This window comes from Halichoerus grypus, chromosome 10 (assembly GCF_964656455.1).
Source record: "Halichoerus grypus chromosome 10, mHalGry1.hap1.1, whole genome shotgun sequence".
Taxonomy (NCBI): domain Eukaryota; kingdom Metazoa; phylum Chordata; class Mammalia; order Carnivora; family Phocidae; genus Halichoerus; species Halichoerus grypus.
This window is the reverse complement of record NC_135721.1, coordinates 29,082,830-29,101,500: the sequence shown is the minus strand read 5'-3', so window position 1 is coordinate 29,101,500 and position 18,671 is coordinate 29,082,830. Positions and strand designations below refer to the sequence as shown.

The 18,671-nt window shown below is 43.7% G+C and overlaps 1 protein-coding gene across 3 annotated transcripts in view; it reads right to left on the bottom strand.

Moving 5' to 3' along the window:
• Positions 1-18,671, bottom strand: part of VIT (vitrin) — a 100,995-nt gene that overhangs the window by 62,141 nt on the left and 20,183 nt on the right. For all 3 annotated transcript variants that reach the window (XM_036121500.2, XM_078056182.1, XM_078056183.1), the window contains exons 2-3: positions 18,080-18,149; positions 9,535-9,606 (exon numbers count right to left, since the gene is read on the bottom strand). In XM_036121500.2, the coding sequence (XP_035977393.1) occupies positions 9,535-9,606; positions 18,080-18,137 (130 nt within the window). In that variant the 5' untranslated portion in view covers positions 18,138-18,149. The remainder of the gene's footprint in view (positions 1-9,534; positions 9,607-18,079; positions 18,150-18,671) is intronic.

Genomic DNA, 18,671 nt, shown 5'->3' with positions numbered 1-18,671 from the left:
GAAAAAATTCTAAAATCTGTAAGGCCTTTCCATAGTCCCCTCCACAGAACTTCTGGGCTTGCCACTACAGTTGCTGATACTTTCCAAATGCATATTATCTTGCAAACCTGGCTTGGATCATTTCTCACACCTGGAACCCTTTTTCCTTTTATCTGTTTAAATGCTACTACTTTTCAAGGTCCCAGTTTCACTTGTATCTTCATTCACCTACTAGAATATATACTCCACAAAGGCAGGGATTTCTGTTTTGTTTACTGCCAATCAAGAATGTCTGCTGAAGGGCGCCTGGGTAGCTCAGGCTGTTAAGCATCCAACTCTTGGTTTTGGCTCAGGTCATGATCTCAGGTTCATGAGATCCAGCCCCATGGCAGGCTTCATGCTCAGCAGGGAGTCTGCTTGAGATTCTCTCCCTCCCCATCTGTCCCTCCCCACCGCTTGCATATGCCCTCTATGTCTTTCTCTATCAAATAAATAAATAAAATATAAAAAAAAAGAATCCTGAATGAGTGAATGAATGAAACCAGTCCATTAGCAAATCTTATTAGTTTTGTTTCTGAAGCTGCTATTCCTCTCTACCTCTATGTTGGTCCAAGTCACCAACATTTCCTGTCTGGACTATTAACATAATAGCCTCGTATCTTGTCTTCTTCCTTCCATGTTGCCCTTCCCTTTGCCCCAGTCCTTTCTCCATTGCGCAGCCAGTGTGATACTTAAAAAAAAAAGTAATCACATTTCATCAATCTCCTGCTTAAAACCCTCACTAGCTTCCTATTGCCCTTAGGATAATGTCCAAGCTCCTTGAGATGTTCTACAAGGCCCTAAAGGATTGGTCTCTGTACTCCTGTCTACTTAATCTCCTACCACTGGTACTTGGTGATGAGAAGGTGCCAGCCAGCAAAGGTCTAGAAGAAGGACCCTCCAGACAGAAAGAAGAACCAGGGCAAAAACCCTGATGTGGGAATGGGCTTGGTGGTTTGAAGAACATAAAGGAGGCCAGTGTGTATAGAGAACAGTGGATGAGGGAGAGAGGGGTCTATGATGCAGTCTGGGAGGTAAGCAGGGGTCAAATCATGAGAGAATTAGATGAATTAATAATCCCGCTATAACCAAGAAGTCAACAAGTGTTCTTGCTAGCACTCTTTTCAGGACTACACATTAGTTTTTTTCAGAAGAAATTTCTTAATAAGCCTACTTGGGTTAGAGGCTGAGCTTCCAAGGGCCTGTGTGTGGGCTGAACTCTTCAGAGAGGCAAGGAGAAACATCTACCCATAAAATCGTCTTGTTATTCAGGAGAGAGTGGGTGGGGCATGAGATGGTTAGGGAGGGAGGGTGAGGGTAGAATGAGCTGGTGGAAGATTTTACGATCCATGAGGTGACCTCATCTGTTGGTCCTTGAAAATCTGTAGTAAAGACTCCAAAATAGATAAAACCTCAGATGCAGGGAAGTTTCTTGTAGGAGTTAGTAAAGTAGCTGAGTCACAGGGCAGGGCAAAACAGGAAGGCCATGGGAACACAGGAGTAACTAGGTAGAGAAATCATGAGGAAGTACACTGCAGATGCTCCAGAAATCATGGCGCATGCTCCAGACTTCTAAAAAGAGTATAGAATTGGTATTTACACAGGCTTAATCTGGCATTTGAGGACCCATGGTGGCCAAGCTAACACTGGGATGATGAAATTATAGCGTTAGTTCATGGTGGCGTTGGATTTGAACTCTGATGTCTGATTCCAGCACTGTCCCACACTCTCACCTGAGCCAAGCTTTTTGCCAAGTTGTGAAGCCGTGGGGGGTCAAAGAATATTTTCCTCTGGTCATGAAAGATTTCTCAAGAAGACTATATCAAGCAACAGTCGAGGGAAACATAAGACATATGATGGAAAATGTTTATAAAGACAGACCCAGTAAAGAGCACATGCCTCAACAGGTAACTCCAAGCCCAAGCCTTAAGCACGTCAAAAAGTCTGTGAAGTTTGGTCCTTCTAACCAGGCTTGAGACAATACCTTTATCCATATGCCATGGAAGGACAGTGAGGAAGGAGTGATTGGATAGCGGAGGTTCATCTGTCTGTGGCGACACAGCTTTTGGGCAGCTGCAAAAGTTTGTGTCTCTAAAAATAACCTATTTCTAGTTCACTAAGGACTCTAATACACATTTTTTCACTTGATCTTTACAAAACCTTGAGAAGTATATTGTTTCTATATTTCAGAGAAGTGCGTTGACTTGCTCAAGCTCAGGTATCAAGTAAGTGGCAGAGGGAGGACCTGAACTCAGGCCCTCTGGCTCTAAAGCCAAGACTTTGCCACCTCCACCTGGTTGCTTCTTCCATAACTGAAGAGAAAGAGTTAAATTGCTCTTCCCTACTCTAATCCTACAGGACTTTTCTGAACTCAAAGATCACTGACAACCATCAGCAGGTGAATATTTCTTGCATAGAGGTTATGTGTATGTGTGCGCACACACATGTGTGTGTATGTGTGTGTGTATGCATCTGTGCATTTATCCCATTGTTTTCCTGTTATTCCTGAGAATTGCCATGGTAGAGTTTACCAACTAAAAAATTGCACCTCTCTTCTCACCCCTAGAAGGAGGGCTAGAAAGTTAATCCTCTTCCTTTTTCATGGTCTGAGAAAGGGCACACACACCGATCTGTGCAGAGGATGCACTGGTGTTGGCACCAGGTTTCTAAGAAGCTAGCACACACTGGGGATTACTTACAAGTTGCTGCAGCTAACAACATGCGAACCTACTCAAGAAGCTGTGTGCGTGTTATACCCAAATCCGACAACCACCTCGAGCTGTATATCTCTTCATCAGTGTCCAATGCACTAAATAACCAAGTCCCAGAACAATTACCTCTTCATGCCCAAGGCAGTACTGCTGGGAATCATCAACCTTTCAAGGTTGATTGCAAAGATCTTTCCGTGCCTTACAAGGTATTAAGGTTAACTTATTGGAGAGAACTATGTGAATTAAAGGTTGTACATTTCACCGCAAGCTAAGACTATTTCAACAGACTCAAACGTAGTGGAAATATTTCAGAATGTAGCTTCACTGCCTGTGGAGAACATCCTGCTGTTGTTTATCTTGCTGATTGTTGTCTTCATCATGTAGATGGCTCTGAAGACTCTGAGGGTCCCCACCGTCTAATGAATGGCCAAGAACAAAGCTTCTCTGAATGGCCTTGCCTAGTCCTAACGCACGTCCCAGGTGCATCTCCCAGGACTTCCACCACACTTAAACCAACCACCTCACTCACTATATCCTGACCTCACCTTCCACTTTTTCCCCAGGATATCTGGGCTTAGTCTACCTGGAAAGCCCTCCACCTATCTCTGTCTGTAAAATTCTACTTATAGTTCATGTCCTACCTCAAATGCTCCTTTGTGAAATCAGTATGAACGCTACTCATATATCCCTTGTTATTCTTATGTAATAATCACCACATTTTGCTTTATTTTATAGTGGATTTTTGTTGTTGTTTTTACTGTTCATTTGTCTGTCCATCCATTCAACATATACTCAATGAACACTAATTAGGTCTTCATGTACTTGGCATCGGGCTCCTTGCTCAGCGGAGAGTCTGCTTCTCCCTCTGCCTGCCACTCCCCCGTTTGTGTGCATGCTCTCTCTCTCTCTCTCTCTGGCAAATAAATAAATAAAATATTAAAAAAAAAAAGAATGGGTGATAAGTACAAAACAGAGGAAGTGCAGCACACACAGGAACCATCCAAACTAGTTTAGTGTGTGTTTGGCAATGGGAATTGGGTCCAGGAAGTCTCACCTCGGCATAACTTTATTTTATCTGACACAAGATTGGGTGGTCAGTGAAGTCAGAGAGACTGCAGGCTGGAGAGCTGGTACCACGTTCTAAGGAGCTGATCGTCATGGCTCTCACCGGTGCGGTGCCACCTCATCTGAACCCACTCTTCACTGAAGCCATTGCTTCTGAGGCTATTCTGGGGCTTCCTTCCATGTAGAAAAGCTACTGAGGAAATTTGATAACTTAAAAGCTTTTTTCTTTCTCTACAGGCACTGACGGGCAGGGATTGTTCGAGAGTTGTTGGCAGACTAAGGGGAAACGTATGATGTGTTTATTACAGTGTGGGCTGAAATATTCATGAGTTGAAGAGTAGGCCCTTTTTGAACACATAATCTACACATAAATGAAGTTAATCCTTAAAATTCATAAGGTATCGTGACTGCCTTCAGAGAAGAGTGTTACGAACACACCTAAACCCTTCAATCATTTGAGGCTTTCCACAATCCAGAAAAATGTAGCCACATTTTGGTCATTTGTTAGAAAATGCTTGAACAGGTTTGTGCTGACTAAATCTACCACTGACGTGCCTCTAAGGAAGGCCAGCTCCATGGCTCGGAAACATAATGGGGAAACGAGAACCTCGAAAAATCACCTCTAAACATAAACTTGGTGAAACTCTCATTTCATAGAGTATGGTGAACTTTACCATGGACCATACAGCAGGCTAATTTATTGAGACATTAACTTATGTTTATTTTCATTGTATTTTTTCCCTCATACTATTCTTTTTTTTTTATTAAGATTTTATTTATTTATTTGACAGAGAGAGAGGGAACACAAGCAGGGGGAGTGGGAGAGGGAGAAGCAGGCTCCCCGCTGAGCAGAGAGCCCGATATGGTGCTCAATCCCAGGACCCTGGGATCACGACCTGAGCCAAAGACAGCCACTTAAGTGACTGAGCCACCCAGGTGCCACTCCTTCATACTATTCTAAGAAGGTAGTCAGGCATTTGTCTTTAAACACCTCTGGAACTCAAGGTTGCAAGAGGGAGGGCAGAGTTGCCCAAAGAAAACTCTCCCTCAGGCATTGGGAATTAGTCTCTCCAAATTCCCCTTGTTTGAGGGCACTGGGCTTGGTTGGCCCAAAGAGTGATGGAGAGGAAATGATCTAAGACTGGGAAGGTGGGAGTGGGCAGGTAGGTCCCAGTAAGGGAAATGATCCTGTTCCCTAACAGCTGCCTTGGAGGAGCATCATCTTGGAGCAATACCTGGGGTGCCCCTCAGGGTGAAGCCTTAGGCATGGGACTGCCCCATCTTTCCCAAGATGCCACCATTCAGAAAACAATGGAGTGCCCAACTTCTACAGGTAACATGGGCTTGGACACTGAGCAGTGCAGGGGATCTCCCTGGATGTTGTTGACTGCACAAGGTTTCTAGGAGCTGGTTCGGGGAAGGAGGAAGCCCCTGTAATGATGGAATTTTGATTTCCCTGGAAATTGGCAGTTTGGAGTTCGACTTGATTTGATTTAGAAAATGAAGTGGTGATAAGCCAAGTATGGTGGAATAACATTGTCCCCAATACAACTGTGTATGGGAAAGCAAAATTATCAGCTTGAAATGAATGGGCATGTGTAAGAAGGAAGGAAGAGATTTGTAAGAACTTTTCTTTCTTTCTTTCTTTTTCTTTCTTTCTTTCTTTCTTTCTTTTTCTTTCTTTCTTCTTTCTTTTTTTCTTTTTCTTTCTCTCTCTCTCTTTCTTTTTAAATCTTTGTTTTCCCTTTTGTAAACCCCCCCATGTAAGATTATTTTCTACATGTACTACCTTCTTGTTTCAAAGAGCCCCCAGTGGGGCTGAGTGATGTCCATGAGGGCCCCTGGGAGGGCCATGGGCAGACCAAAGAATTGGAAAAAGGAAAAGGAGATAAGAAGAAACAGAAATAAAAAAAGAAGTATGGGGGAGAGAATGTGACAGTTGCCTAAAGCAAAGTGACCCTACTTGTACACCGAATAGACGCACTCACATGGTGTATGGCTTCTGGCCAGACCAAAGGAAGATACCCATGCTGGTTCCTCCTTTCCTGTTATCTGCACAGCTCTTCTACTCTATTTCCTATTCGGTCAGCCTGTGATCATCCCACACCCCGTCTGCCTCCAGGCAGCCCTGGCGGCTTGGCAGAGGGACTGGGAACAGCCTCCGGGGTGGAACCTCACACAGACCTGCATTTCCAATCTGGCTCTGCCAGCTCATGGCACTGGGTCTTGGGCACTAGATCCTCAAGACTCAAGAGCCGTGCTGCATGCGTAGTAGGGGTCAGTGGCCACCGAGCAGAACTCTCCGATCACTTTCTTCTTGTTACTTCACCTCCAGTCCTCTGGGTGGTGAGGGCCGTCCGTCTTGCAGGAACACTGGTGCCAGTGGAGGGCTGGCTAGAGGAGAGGTCAGAGGGCACTGAAGGGTACCCGTGATTTTACAGTCGGATCTGGAAGCAACCCTGATCTGGGATAGCTCTCTGCTCCACGGGTTCTCAGATGTCAGCAGGCACTGGAGTTCCTGGAGGGCTTGCTAAGACACAGAGGGCTGGACCCCAGCCCCAGTGGGTCTGATTCCCGCAGTCCGGCTGTGGGGGTGGGGGTGGGGGGCTCGGGCAGAAGGTCGCAGGTGCTGCCGGTCTAGGAACTGAGGGGCACTGGCCCAGGCTGTTCTCACACCGGGGCCAGAGTGATTTGTTTAAAGCCTGGCTTTTATGATTTCCCTTCTCTGCTTAAAACCCTTTAGCAGCTCCCTGTAAGATGTACTCTGAGCTATCAGCTGTAAGAGTAAAACGGCGACGTTACCTCCAGAAGGAGCTCAGGGGCATCCAGGCATCCAGGAGACAGGCGCAATCATCTCCCAAGGAGATAAGAGATGTAATTGTTCTGTCCCCCACTTGGCTGGACCCCTTTGTGTGAGATGCCGCTCAGACATGGTAGACACTTTCACCGTACCCGTGTATGCGTATAAATCTCCAAGCTTTTTCTCACTAACAAATGGCGTTCTCTCTCCTCTCTCTTCATTTGTTGGCAGGGAGGGTTTTTTGGTTGGCAGGATGGTCTTATTTCCCTAGCACAACCCTAACCAGCTTACTCTTCTCTGAGAACCACCCTGCAGCCTGGGATGATGCAATGAGGTTCTCTCTCCCAGGAATGTGGACTCAGTACTGAGAGACACAGTGTGCACGGGGGCCGGGGGAGGGGGGAAGGGAGTGGGGGAGACGGAGGGACAGGGAGAGGAGAGGGGAGACAGTGAGGCAGACATGTAGAGAGAAGCAGAGGTACTGATTCTTGAGGGCTTGTCATCTGGGGTACAGTTCCACTGAGTTCTAGCTGCCAACCCGCCACGAGCCGCTCCATGTCCTACAAAAATCCCTTTTGGATTTATGCTAATTGCAACCGACATAACCTGCACGGAGATATTCCGGTTGCCCTCATGAGGAAGTCCAGATTCCTGGACATGGTAACAAAGGTCTCCACGATCCCACACCTGCTTACCCCCCCATCTCTTATCTCAACACATTCACTTCCTACTCTAGATTTCAGTCATACTGGACTACTTTTTAGCTCCTTCCACTCTCCAGGCCTTGAGCATGCTGTTTTCTCTCTGCTTGTAACATTCTTTCCTCCTCATCTTTGCCTGGTCTATACCTATTTGGTCTTCACATATCAGTGTAGGTGTGTCGTTTCCTCCAGGAAGCCCTCCCAGATATACAGCTTCTTCTCCATGTTCCTGGAGTACCTTTAGCTGCCTGGTGACTTGTCTTTCTTTCTCCCTAGATTTTGAGCTCTGCGAGGGCAAAGGCTGAGTCTCAATCGCTGTTGTATCTGGGAGTCTAGCATAGTACCTGGTACTTGGTGGGCACCCAGTAAATACTCGTAAAATGAATGAATGGTGTGCCTCCTTGCCATCAGTCACCTACCCCAGTGGCAGATTGACAACACTAAAAAGAAAAAATGAAAATTGCTTTGGCTTCAAGCTATAGACTGTCAGTTGTTAATACTCTTGAGGTAAAGAATCAGATACTACCATGGTTTGGGAATATCCTATTACCTTCATTGTATCTCCCCCCCACCCCCTTATTTAATGATTGTGCCAAGGTTTCTAATTAGAGAAAAGGCCTCATGCATTTATTGATTCAAATGTGCTGCATCACCAGGGAGATTTTGAGTATAAGGTTAGAATTTAGCATATCAGAAACTCAATCCATTTGAGATCTCTCAAAGAGGTTTGCCCTTGGGTCATTTAGCACAGCCTTTCATAGTCATTGAAAACCGTTGTCATGGTAATCATGGAACCTTTCATGATTTTTGTATATGAGTTAATGAAGATATTGGAAACAGCCCAAAGGAATTCATACTTGGGTGTGCATTTGTCTCCATATTAACCCAATCATTGTTTTGAACACACATCTGCCCCTGGGCTGATTCTCTTGGCTCTCGGTACTGACAGGAATAAATAAGGAACGGACTCCTTTTTAGTATTTTAGGCTTGGAGGCTGTGGCTGGCTGCCCTTTTGGTCTCATTTCAACAGGAAATCCCACATGGAGCGTTTAAAGGAACAGAAGGAAAAAAGAATGGTGTGTGAAGCAAATATCTTTCTTTTATTTTGGATTATTAATGTTGCTGATTTCAAGCATCTAAATTTAATGCCTATAAAGAAGTTTCAGTTGTGGAGAGCACAGAACATTAACTATATCTATGGCATTTCTTTTATGGTCCTTTATAAATATGCCTTAACTAGGCCTCCATCAAGTCTACAAATTTAAGTCCAGATATCTCAGTGTGCTTACAGCATTTGAATGTGAGCATTTCCTTCTATGTCCTGTCCTGCTAGTGATTTTCCAATATCCATTCTCCCTTCTTTCCTGTAATACAACCCCATACTTGTAGCTTAGGCATGTGGATGCTTGAAATCAAGACATTTCCCATTCTCCCTTAACGCTGGCTAGTGGTATTTAAGGAGAAGTGGTATATTTGATTTCCTGGACTTATCTCTAAAGCGATGGGTATACATCCTTCTTCATCCCTTCCTACCAAATGGAACATGGACATGATGGATGGAGCTGGGGCACACATTTTGGACAATGAGTTGAGAGCCATGTTGAGGAAAGCAGAATGACAAGGTAGAAGGAGTCTGGGTCCCTGAAGATTGTGAGGCTTCCATAAAAGCCCAGACTGAGTATGTTTACAGGAGAGAGGAAGAAACTTCAGTCTTATTTAAGCAGTTGTTATTCTAGATTTCCTGTCATCTAATCTTAACTGATATACCATCCAAAAATGAAATTTATTTTTCCTCTATCCACTGATTAGGTGTGAAACCTTCTGGGCTTTGCTGTGAGATTTACCTTCTGATCCCAGAGCATGCTGGAAGGAGGGCAGATTTGTATTAGCGAGACTAAATTTTCTGGTATGGGGAATTGACATTTTCAATGGCAAGAAAATACCTACTCCAGCTTAGCCATAGAGACACAGTGTTGCCTGGTCTTTGTACGTGCATTTTGAAATGTTCCAATATAATGGAACCACATATCTTTCACCTAAAATCAGCACTCCTATCTCAAATGCTTTTTGGAATGAAGTAGGTGATAAATAATAATCATTACTAATCCGTCTGAATGCAAAGCAATTGAAGTAAGACAAAAAGTCCCCAAACCTTCCAAATTATCTGAAACAAGTACAACAGCCCTCTACATGGAAGGCACAAGCCTTATGCTAATGAGGAATTGCAGTTTTACTTACCGAGCTTGGGCCTTTTGATCTTCTTTATTTGAGTCATGCCTTTATTTGAGTGTATTCCAGTCGCCAGCAAAACTACATGGAGGAAATGAAAGAAAATCTAATCAATATCATTTTACCCAAACACTTTCTCTCTTCTGACCCTTATTGTTGCTTCCATCACATGTTAAAATAGTCTCATAGGTGGAACTAATGTTCCCTTAAATGAAGGTTGAGGAAATAAGATGAATAGTTTGTGTACTTATCTTGGCCCCTGCTGAAGGAGGCCTTCCAAAAACACCTCCTGGGCACCTGTCCTCTGTTCTGCTGCTTTGTATTTCACCACACCAAGTCTGCCCTCTCTAGTCTCCAAAGGAGGAAATGGGGGACCCGAGAAGTACACTCATTTGCTTGGTGCCAGAAATAAACGATGGAGGTAGGGTGAGCCCCAAGCCCTTCTTGGGCTCTTTCCTCTTCTCCACACTGGGGTTCCAAATGGCTAATTTTCAACTGGTCCGAGAGCCGCATGCGCATGCGTATGTGTGTGTGTGAGGGAGAGAAGGAAGGTAGAAGGGAGGGGCTGTGGAAAAGCCCCAGGGGAGGGCTGTCTGGGAGAGGAAGACAAGGGGAAAGTGGGCCGGGGAGAAGAGGGGGACTGGTCACAGGGTCTGAAGGGAGACCAGAGTGTCCCCTGGTGGTCCGCTGGAGCAGCACCAGCTTCTGTGCCCCGTCAAGGTCAACTGCACGTAGCTGACCTCCCTCCTCGGAAACGGGAGCAGAGCAGCTTTGGGAGACTGCTCTCTTGAGGAAGTATAACAACAGAGGGAGAACGGGGAACTCTTTATCCTTTTTAGTTCAAAGTCGCACTACCAGCTTGAGCCTTGTGTTTTTAAAAAATAACACTGACCAGTTTTTTCTTATTACCAGAATAGTACATGTTCCTCACAGAAGAATGTAAAAAACACTAGGAACAGTACAGAAAACATAGATGAACACAAAAGATATAATATTTTCATTTTTTCTATTTGGTCATGCTCACACTGTTTACAATGTTTTTTTTAACTTATTTCTACTTAAGGATATATACAAACATTTTGTCTTGTCATTAAATGTTCCTCTCGCAGTAATTTTGAGTGCCTGAAAGGATTGCAATGTATGGATGTACCATAATTTAGTCAACTTCTGACTTAATATAAATAGCTTCCTCTTTGTCCTGATCCTTTGTTATTTCCTTTATTTAAAAAAAAAAAAAGATTTTTATTTACTTATTTGAGAGAGAGATAGCGACAGAGATAGCGAGAGAGAGTACAAGCAGGGAGGAGGGGGAGAAGCAGGCTCCCCACTGAGCAGGGAGGCCGACCCGGGACTCGATCCCAGGACCCTGAGATCACGACCTGAGCCCAAGGCAGACACCCAAGCGACTGAGCCACCCAGGCACCCTTATTTCCTTTAAATAAATTTCCAAATAGGATTTCTTGTCTGGAATATATGCCCACTTAGAATTTCGATATGTATTGTGAACATTTCTCATAGCAGTTTTTTAGTAGTAACGTCTAAAAATGCTCACGTCTCTGTCCCGACGCTAATTCTACCTGTAGATGGAAAAGCAATGTTTTCCTTTCAAAAGGCTAACCAATTCTGTATTCTTCTTCCTTCCTCTCCAAGCATCCTTCTACCTCACCCACTGCTTAACTTGCCTCTATTTTAGCCACTTTTTTGAGAAACTCACTTTCTGGGTAGGGTTGGGACTCCAGAGGTAAACATGGAGCGATAGAGTAATCAAAATAGGCATTCTACTTCGTGGTGTGTGTGTGTGTGTGTGTGTGTGTTTATCACAACACAGATATTCAATTTAGGCATAAATGGAATTAGGAATTCTTTTTTTTTTTTTTAAGATTTTATTTATTTATTTGACAGAGAGAGAGAGAGAGAGATCACAAGTAGGCAGACAGGCAGGCAGAGGGAGAGGGAGAAGCAGGCTCCCCGCTGAGCACGGAGCCCGATGTGGGGCTCGATCCCAGGACCCCGGGATCATGACCTGAGCCGAAGGCAGACGCCCAACCATCTGAGCCACCCAGGCGTCCCAGAATTAGGAATTCTTGATTGGCAAATAACTTTGAAGGAAAATGCCACCAGGGTTTTTTAAGAAAACTTTTATTTATCTTGTGATTATCTAGCTAGTCTGCACCAATTGTGCAGCTCGTGAATTGCCCCCAGTTTTGACGAGTAGCATGAGCTGAGGCTGGACAGCTGACATACCATGTCTTGCAAGAACAGACACATGAAAGAGAACTGAGTAGGAACCACAAGTCGAGCCAAGCGGAATGAAGGCAGACATTTTTTAGGTGTTATTTACTTCTGGGGTTTGGGTGGGTGTGTGTCCTGGAGGTCTAATTTTTATAGTAGTCTCTGTGTCATTTAACTCTGTGTGAAGACACATCTTCGTTTTATACACAAAAACAACGAATCCTAGAATATTTTAAAGAACAAATACTAAATAAATATGTAGAAGAAAATTAAGCAAGTTAACTAGAAAGAGTAATTGAAATTGTCATAAACTTGGGTATCAATTCTTCTGGAAAATCAAATACTGTCCTTCTGGGCCTCTGTGCTTGTGGCAAGTGGTTTATAAGTCTCCATATCATTAGGACTATAAATATTTCAGTAAGACCACCCCATCACTCGCATTTGCTCACCCACGACCCTCCAGGCTGAAAACACGCATAGCTGGGTTCAGTTTTACCGCAGTGGTTAATAAAGTCATTATTTTCAATGGTACACAGAGGCCCTTTCCTAGGCTTAGACGCTTGTTAATTAAAACTCCCCAGAAACCACTCCTCAAGGGGAGGGCTGGTCAATAGGCTGAAAATATGCTTGTGCCCCGGAGTCTTCATTTCTCATCTGTAAGGTTTCTCTTGCTACACTGAGGTGTGAACTGAGTGTTGAATTTGGGAAAGGGAAAAATCAGTCTTGTGTCGCTTTTCTTAGGAAGCCAGGCAGAGCACGGGGATGGATGACTGATACTCACTTCAAAGTACAAAGTGGACCACGGGTCTGAAAGCCATTCCCTTCTGCGGGAGTTGCTAGTTATCAGGCTACTGAGGCCATTAGTGTCTAGAAGGCTTGAGGAAATTAAGTCTAGAGTCCAAAGTTCCAAGGCAATCATGGTTTATGGAATTTGCAGCAATACTTCTCAGCTGTTAAAAATTCGGTGTTCTAGTTTTGAATAACATTGACTAAAGTTCTCACCCTTTGACAGCAGTGCTTGAAATTTCAACACAAACTGAATGTTGAAATTACTTTTTCAAATAAAAGATTTCCTCCCACTTCTCACTCCTTCCTCTCTAGAGTAGCCATCCGTATAGTTAAGGTGGCTGAGGCATAATTGTTTTAAAATTCAATTGAAATAAATTATCGTCCATATAGCTCATAGATAGAGAAATGCAAATGAATTAGCTTAAAACAATGTTCAATCTCATTAATGGTAAAAAATGCAAGCTAAAGCCAAACAACAGGATAGTTTCCCATGTCATGTCAGTAAATACTGAACACAAGATTATACTTAATCCTGGCATGGGTTTGAGATTAGGGCTCTTAGGTACACTGCTGGTGAAGCTAAGCAGGTGGAGTCATTCTGGAGAGCTATTTGGTAATATATTTCAATAGCCTTAAAAATAGTTACATTCTTTGTCCAGGAAATTATACCCCTAGGAATATATCCCAAGTTATAATTAGAGATATGACAAAAATTTATGTAAAAAATGTTCACTATAGCATTATTTATAATGGCAATCTGGAAATAATGAAATGTTGGAAATGTCCCAACGGTAGGGGTATTCTGAGCATTTATTACAAATGATGTGTTTAAGAATACTAGATGAACTGGCAAATGCTCAGCTCTAACCTGAAGGATGATTCTGACAAAATTAGAATATATGCAGAAAGAAATGAGTAGAACAAACACACCAAATGGTAATAATGATGGCATTGTCATTTCTATTTTATATTTGTATATTTTTCCCATTTTATAGTATATTCCATATATAAATCCCATATTTTATAGAGAATATGTTTCTTTTACAATTAAAAAAGACAAGATAAATTGTTTTTTAATTGGGTCATATTGAAATCCCATAGACTTATGACAATGAAAAGTGCATACCGAAATCATCAGTATGGTTAACGGGCACTCGTATCCCAGTCTTCCGGCCAGTAATGAATTTTAATCAGAATTCACTTACTTTCAAGAAAGACATAAAGTGCCAGGACATCTAATCAATGACTGAATCAAGAAGTACTTACTGAAAATTTATTATGTGTCTACAACTTTTATAGAAATGCCTCCATGTAGCCCATAAACTCCAGGGCCCCTCAAGATACCAACTCTAGTGGTGTTGACAAGGACTCTCTCCTTGACCAAACTTTAATGGGGCTCCTCCAAGCCCTCTTCCCAACTGGCCTTTGACCTTGGGCTTCAGTCTTCCTCCTTGTTGGTCTTGCATCACCCGGTTTTAGCAAGAATCCTGTTCAGAGAGAATCCCTACCCTTGATATCTGATCACCGTGGTCTGCCTTTAGCAAGAATCCCCCACCCTTGATGTCTTCTCTCAGTAATTTCCATCCACTGACCCCTGCAACCTGCTGCTCGGATATAAATCTCTGTGTTCCTTGTTGTATTTGGAATTGTGCCCAGTTCTATAGTGAGATCCCCTCTATTGCAGTAGTTCCTGATTAAAATCTGTTTTTACCACTTTAAACACTCTCCAGCTCTGGTTCTCTTTAAGTGTCCACAGTGCCTTCCTGAAAACTGATTTACAAAGCAGATCATTTTAAAGCAGTTCAAATTTCCCCCATGCTTTAATTTGGTATTATGTACTCAATGAAACATCTAGCATCATATAAATCAGAGCTTCATAGCAAAGACAGGACAACTCATTCTCTACAATCGTATAAATCATAAAATTATGCTTCAAATCACAGAATACTAAAGCTGGGAGGAGCTTTGGAGGTTATCCTTTTATTTTATAAAAAGGGCACAAAGGTCAAGGTTACCACCTTGACTAAAGCTGTAGTTCTTCGGGGGAAGAAGCTGGAACCAGACCGCAAGTTTGCTGGCTCCTGTCTTAGCCTGTTTATTCATTCCACTTGCTTCCCGTAAGCGCAGCTGTTGATTACACATGGTGCTCCAAAGACAGCATAAAACTCTGCTGTTTCTTAAATTCAAGGATGTCTAAAACAAACATGCTAGCTCTGATATATATTAAACACTTAATTGACATTAATTTAGAGGGTTTTGGGGGGATCATTGGACAGTACTGTGTGATATTTGATTCATAGTACATATATATTTTGGTCTTTTGGCTAAGTTTCTAGGTCATAGCTCCCCAAACTCTTGAAATTTCCTGAATGATAAGAGCAATAGGGGCATCTTTTGTTATAATATTTTGTTTCTTGTCCTCCATTCCTGAAATCAGATCCATAAAGGTGAAATAGATGTCTTGCTATTCATAACAAGCCCCTTTCAATCACAATTGAGTTTATGTTAATGAGATAACTTTGGGGAATCCCTAAAGATGAGAGAGCTGGTTGCCAGGGGAACCAACCTCAAATAGAGGGTTTTGGTCCCACTCTGATTTCTGGGCAGGGGAGAGGGGCTGGAGGTTGAATCAATCACCAAAGGCCAATGAGTTAATCAAGCATGCCCATGTACTGAAGCTTCCATAAAAAACCCAAAAGGATAGGGTTCAGAGAGCTTCCATGTTGATGAATCAGAATGCTTCTGCATGCCACTCTGCTGGATCCCAAACTGCAGAGGGATAGAAGCTCCTTTGTTTGGGACCTCGCCCCATATATCTCTTCATCTGGCAGTTGGTTTGTATTCTTGAATATTCTTTGTCATACACTGGCAATCTATAGTCGTGTGTAAACTGGTTTCCTGAGTTCTGTGAGGCACTCTAGCAAAGTCATCAAACCCAGAGAGGGGGTCATGGGAACCTCTGATTTCTAGCCAGTCAGTCAGAAGCACAGTGCCAACCTGGACTTTCTGTTGGCATCTGAAGTGGGGTGTGTGTGTGGCAGTCTTGTGGGACTGAGCCCTTAGCCAGTGGAATTTGATGCTGTTTCCAGGTAGACAGTGTCAGAATTGAGTTGAATTGTAGGACACCCAGCTGGTGTTGAGGAATCGCTTGGTGCAGAGCAAAAACCCACACATAGGAATGAGGTGCAGAGTTGGACTCTGATACCTTACAAATCTAGCATCCCTGAGAATAATTTATTTCACAATATTTCTTGAGTACCTATGAGATGCGCTTAGCACTGAAAATGCAGCAATGGGCAGGACACAGCTCCTGCCCTCAATGAGTTCACAGCTTTGGGGGAGACAGCCTAGTGGCAAGGTGAACACCGTGCAGCTATGATGAGAATCAATACAGGGCACCGTGGAAGCCCTTAGGAAGATGTGATCAAATGGGGGGTGGAGGGAAGCTTCCTGAGAACCAGTAGGGCTTGTGGGGGTGTGGGAGCGAGAGGAAGAACATTCCAGGCAAGGGACCCAGCATGGTCAAAGGCCTGGAGGGGAGAAATGATGTGAGCCCTGGGGGACTAACAAGGTCAGTATTTTTTAGGTCCTTGGAAACCAGAGAGGGCTCTGTGGGGAGTGAGGAGAGCAGAAGACAGCAAGGGCTATATCAGGAAGGCCTCCCCAGCAAGCAAGGCACTTTTAGAGATGTGGACTCCATCCCAAAGACAAAGGGGAAAACGGAGGAGTTTAAATCAAGAGTGGTGGTCAGACGTGGTCTTTAGAGAGATTAATTGGGGTGTGGAGGAGAAGGAGTTAGAGGGGTCAGGATTTGGGTCAGGGAGGCTGTCCCAGTACTGAGGAGAGTGACAGGGGAATGGCCATGGGATGGAGACAAGCAGATGAGTAAGAGAGATGCTGGGGAGGTAGACATGTGAGGACACAGAGAGGGGATTGTGTGACAGGAGTCTCCTTTGCCTGCTTTGATTTCTCGCCTTCTGAATGAGCAGCCCTGAGGGGAGAGAGTTCTGCAGAAAGGCAGGCTGCGAGAGGCCGGGGACGAGGAAGGACAGTCAAGTCTCCATTCATGGTTCTGTGATATGGGGGACACGCAGAGTATGAAATGGCCTCAGGGTTTGCTTGCTTTGTGTGTTTTATAGGAGCTAAACCCTTCCTATTTCTGACTCCCCTCCTGCCCTATGTAAGAAACCCACTAACCAATGGGGGAGTGTGAGAGGCGGTAGCCTCTCAAAGGACAAGGTGGGAATGAAGGATCCTGAGCTCCAGGGTGACTATTCATTAGCAGGTTGGTGGGGCAGTCTGGACCAGAACCCATATGGTCCCTCCGACTCCCTGTCTAGTCTCCTTCCACTGTGTGAGCGCCCTCTTGCCTTCCCAGTGTCACCTCTTTCTCTTTCGTTCCCCAACTCTGCTGTGTAGACCCCCTCCACACAGACCTGGAGCATTCTGACTATATTATGGGTTGAATTTTGTCCCTTCTAAATTCATACGTTGAAGTCCCAGCCCCCAAAACCGAATGTGACCTCATTTTGAAATAGATGTAATTATTTAAGTTCTGATGAGGTCGTACTAGAGTAGGTTGGGCCCCTAATCCACTATGACTAGTGTTACAAGAAGGGGAAATTTGGACACACACAGATACCCCACCCCACCGAGGAAGAACACCATGTGAAGACACAGGCAGAGATTGGGGTGATGCCAACATGTGCCAAAGATGGCCGGCAAACATCCAGAAGCTGGGAGAGAGGCATGGAGCAGAGTCTCCATCACTGGCCTCTGAAGAAACCAACTCTGCAGACACTTTGGTTTTGGCCTTCTAGCTTTTAGGACTGTGAGCGAATATAACTGTGCTGTTTCAAGCCACCCAGTTTGTGGTATTTTGTTGTGGCGCCCTAGCAAACAAATAGACCGCCCAAAAGGTCTTTGCACCCTTCCCTGGTGATAGTATCCCAGTGATCCACAGGGTCACTCCATCCGGCGCAGCCAGGGCACAGCGGGGTCAAGATTAATAGAAGATTACCCTTGGGCTTAACGCTAAACCCATCAATCCTTTTCTCTCTTCCGGTTGAGGTGCTGCTCTTCGAGAGCCTACCTGAAATTGTGTTCTCCGCTGATCATGGACATGGTTTTCATCTCTAAAAGCATGAGTCACCAATGGTACATGTAAGGCCATGTCAGCGATAAGAATTTTTTGTTTTTGAGAAATAAGAAACAAGATTTCTAACTTCAGAATCTGTAAATATGCTCCATCTGAAACATTTGCTGGTTGCTGAAGAAGGCAAGATATGTGTGTAATATGTACACACATGTGATACGTAATTTTGCTTTATACAAAAATATATACACAAGTACATCCTGAATTTGATCTACACTTAACATTCTCACTTAAACATCTCTCTAAAATGTTTATCATAAAAAGATACACTGTACTGTTTATATGCTCTGTCTTGGTTTAAACCTTTTCTTGGCAAGATTCTTTGGACCTTAGGAAAATGTTAAAAGCGTATCCAGATACACATATAAAAGTACTTACCAAGGAACATTTCAATAACAGATGCCTTCATAGTGAGGACAACAATCCCCATAAACATCAAAATGGCACCCTAGAGAGGAAGAAACAATAACACCATCACATTTCAGCCAAGAGTTCTGAGTTGGACGCTTAGAGTATGGGGAGGGGCCCCTTCATTTTGCATTGCTCCCTGGGGTCTCCGGATTCCAAGCTGCAGCTTTCTCCAAGGAGCCCACAGAGATGGCAGAGGCCAGCCTCACTGATACCCAGAGAGTCCATCCTCAGGTAGAAATCCCACTCTAGCCACCAGCTCCCATTCTTCAGAGATTTGGTCTTTCCTTAGAACTGAAAAGGAAATGACTCCATAATTTCGGGAATAGATTCAACCAGTCTTCAAATTAGGACAAAAGCTACACTTATGGTATTGAGAGAATATTTTTAGATTACAAATAAATGATGCATTCATCATTCATGCAACAAATATTTATTGAACTCCCATTATATGGCTAGGTATTGTTAGGGAGGAGGTGATAAAAATTGAGCAAAGAAATAGTTCTTGCTCTTAAAAGATCTACAGTTTACTAGAAGTGGGAAAACATACGTAGACACAAAT